Here is a 1262-nt window from a genome sequence, read left to right as displayed (position 1 = left end):
CAATGAGGTATCATCTCACACTGGTCAGAATGGCCATCATTAAAAAGTGCACAAACAACTCCTTCTCTTCCGGTCCCAGGGGCTTCAGGATCTGCAAGCCCCGATGGAGACAGGCCAAGTTGAAGAACCACACCACATAAAACCAGTCCCCAAAATGGCAAGGAAATGGCATCAAAAAAGCCCCGATCACAACGATATGAATCTCTTAAGGGGGTGGACCCCAAGTTTCCGAGGAACATGCGCTTTGCCAAGGAGCACAACAAGAAGGGCCTGAAGAGGAAGCAGGCCGACAACGCCAAGGCCACGAGCGCACGTGTGAGGCTGTCAAGGCGCTCAGTAAAGCCCAAGGAGCTCAAGCCCACGATCCCAAAGGGCGACAGTCACAAGCTCAGTCGACTTGCCTGCATTGCTCACCCCAAGTTCGGGAAACGTGCCTACATCGCTAAGGGTCTCAGGCTCTGCCAACCCAAGGCCAAGGCCAAGGCTCAGACCAAGGCTCCGGCTCGGGCTCAGGCTCCCAAAGGTGCCCAGGCCCCCACGAAAGTCCAGAGTAGAGGCCTTTATCTGTCAATGTGAAGAAAGAAGGACTGGTGTGACCCCTGGGCTGCTGTCTGCACAGGGCTCATGTCCTCCTGTGCTGTTTGTACAAACAAACCTGAGGCAGGGAAAGAAAAAAATAAGTGCACAGATAATAAATGTTGGAGAGGGTGTGGAGAATAGGGAGCCCCTCCACTGCTGGTGGGAATGTACATTGGTGCAGCCACTGTGGAGGACAGTATGGAGGGTCCTTAAAAAACCCAAAATAGAGAAAATATGATCCAGCAATCCCATTCCTGGGCATATATCCAGAGAAAACTCTAATTCAAAAAGATAATGCACCCCAATGTTTATAGCAGCCAAGAAACGGAAGCAACTTAAATGTCCATCAACAGATGACTGGATAAAGAAGATGTGGTATGTATGTACATTTGTATGTATGTGTATACACACACACACACACACACACACACACACACACACAATGGAATACTACTCAGCCATAAAAAGGAATGAAATAATGCTGTTTGCAGCAACATTGATGGACTTAGAGATTATCATACTAAATGAAGTAACTCAGACAAAGACAAATATCATATGATATCACTTATGTGTGGAATTTTTAAAATGACACAAATGAACTTATTTACAAAACAGAAACAGACTCACAAACATAGAAAATAAACTTATGATTACCCAAGGGGAAAAGGTGGGGGGAGGGATAA

At 46.8% G+C, this 1262-nt stretch overlaps 1 protein-coding gene across 1 annotated transcript; it reads left to right on the top strand.

Moving 5' to 3' along the window:
- The first annotated feature begins 237 nt into the window (after positions 1 to 237).
- LOC116659845 (60S ribosomal protein L29-like) lies at positions 238 to 576 on the top strand. Its single transcript, XM_032467888.1, has one exon. The coding sequence runs from the start codon at positions 238 to 240 to the stop codon at positions 574 to 576; it is 339 nt and encodes a 112-aa protein (XP_032323779.1).
- The last annotated feature ends 686 nt before the right edge of the window (positions 577 to 1262 follow it).

This window comes from Camelus ferus, chromosome 25, assembly GCF_009834535.1.
Source record: "Camelus ferus isolate YT-003-E chromosome 25, BCGSAC_Cfer_1.0, whole genome shotgun sequence".
NCBI classification, from domain to species: Eukaryota; Metazoa; Chordata; class Mammalia; order Artiodactyla; family Camelidae; genus Camelus; species Camelus ferus.
The sequence above is the reverse complement of the archived record's forward strand: the minus strand, read 5'-3'. Positions and strand labels throughout refer to the sequence as shown.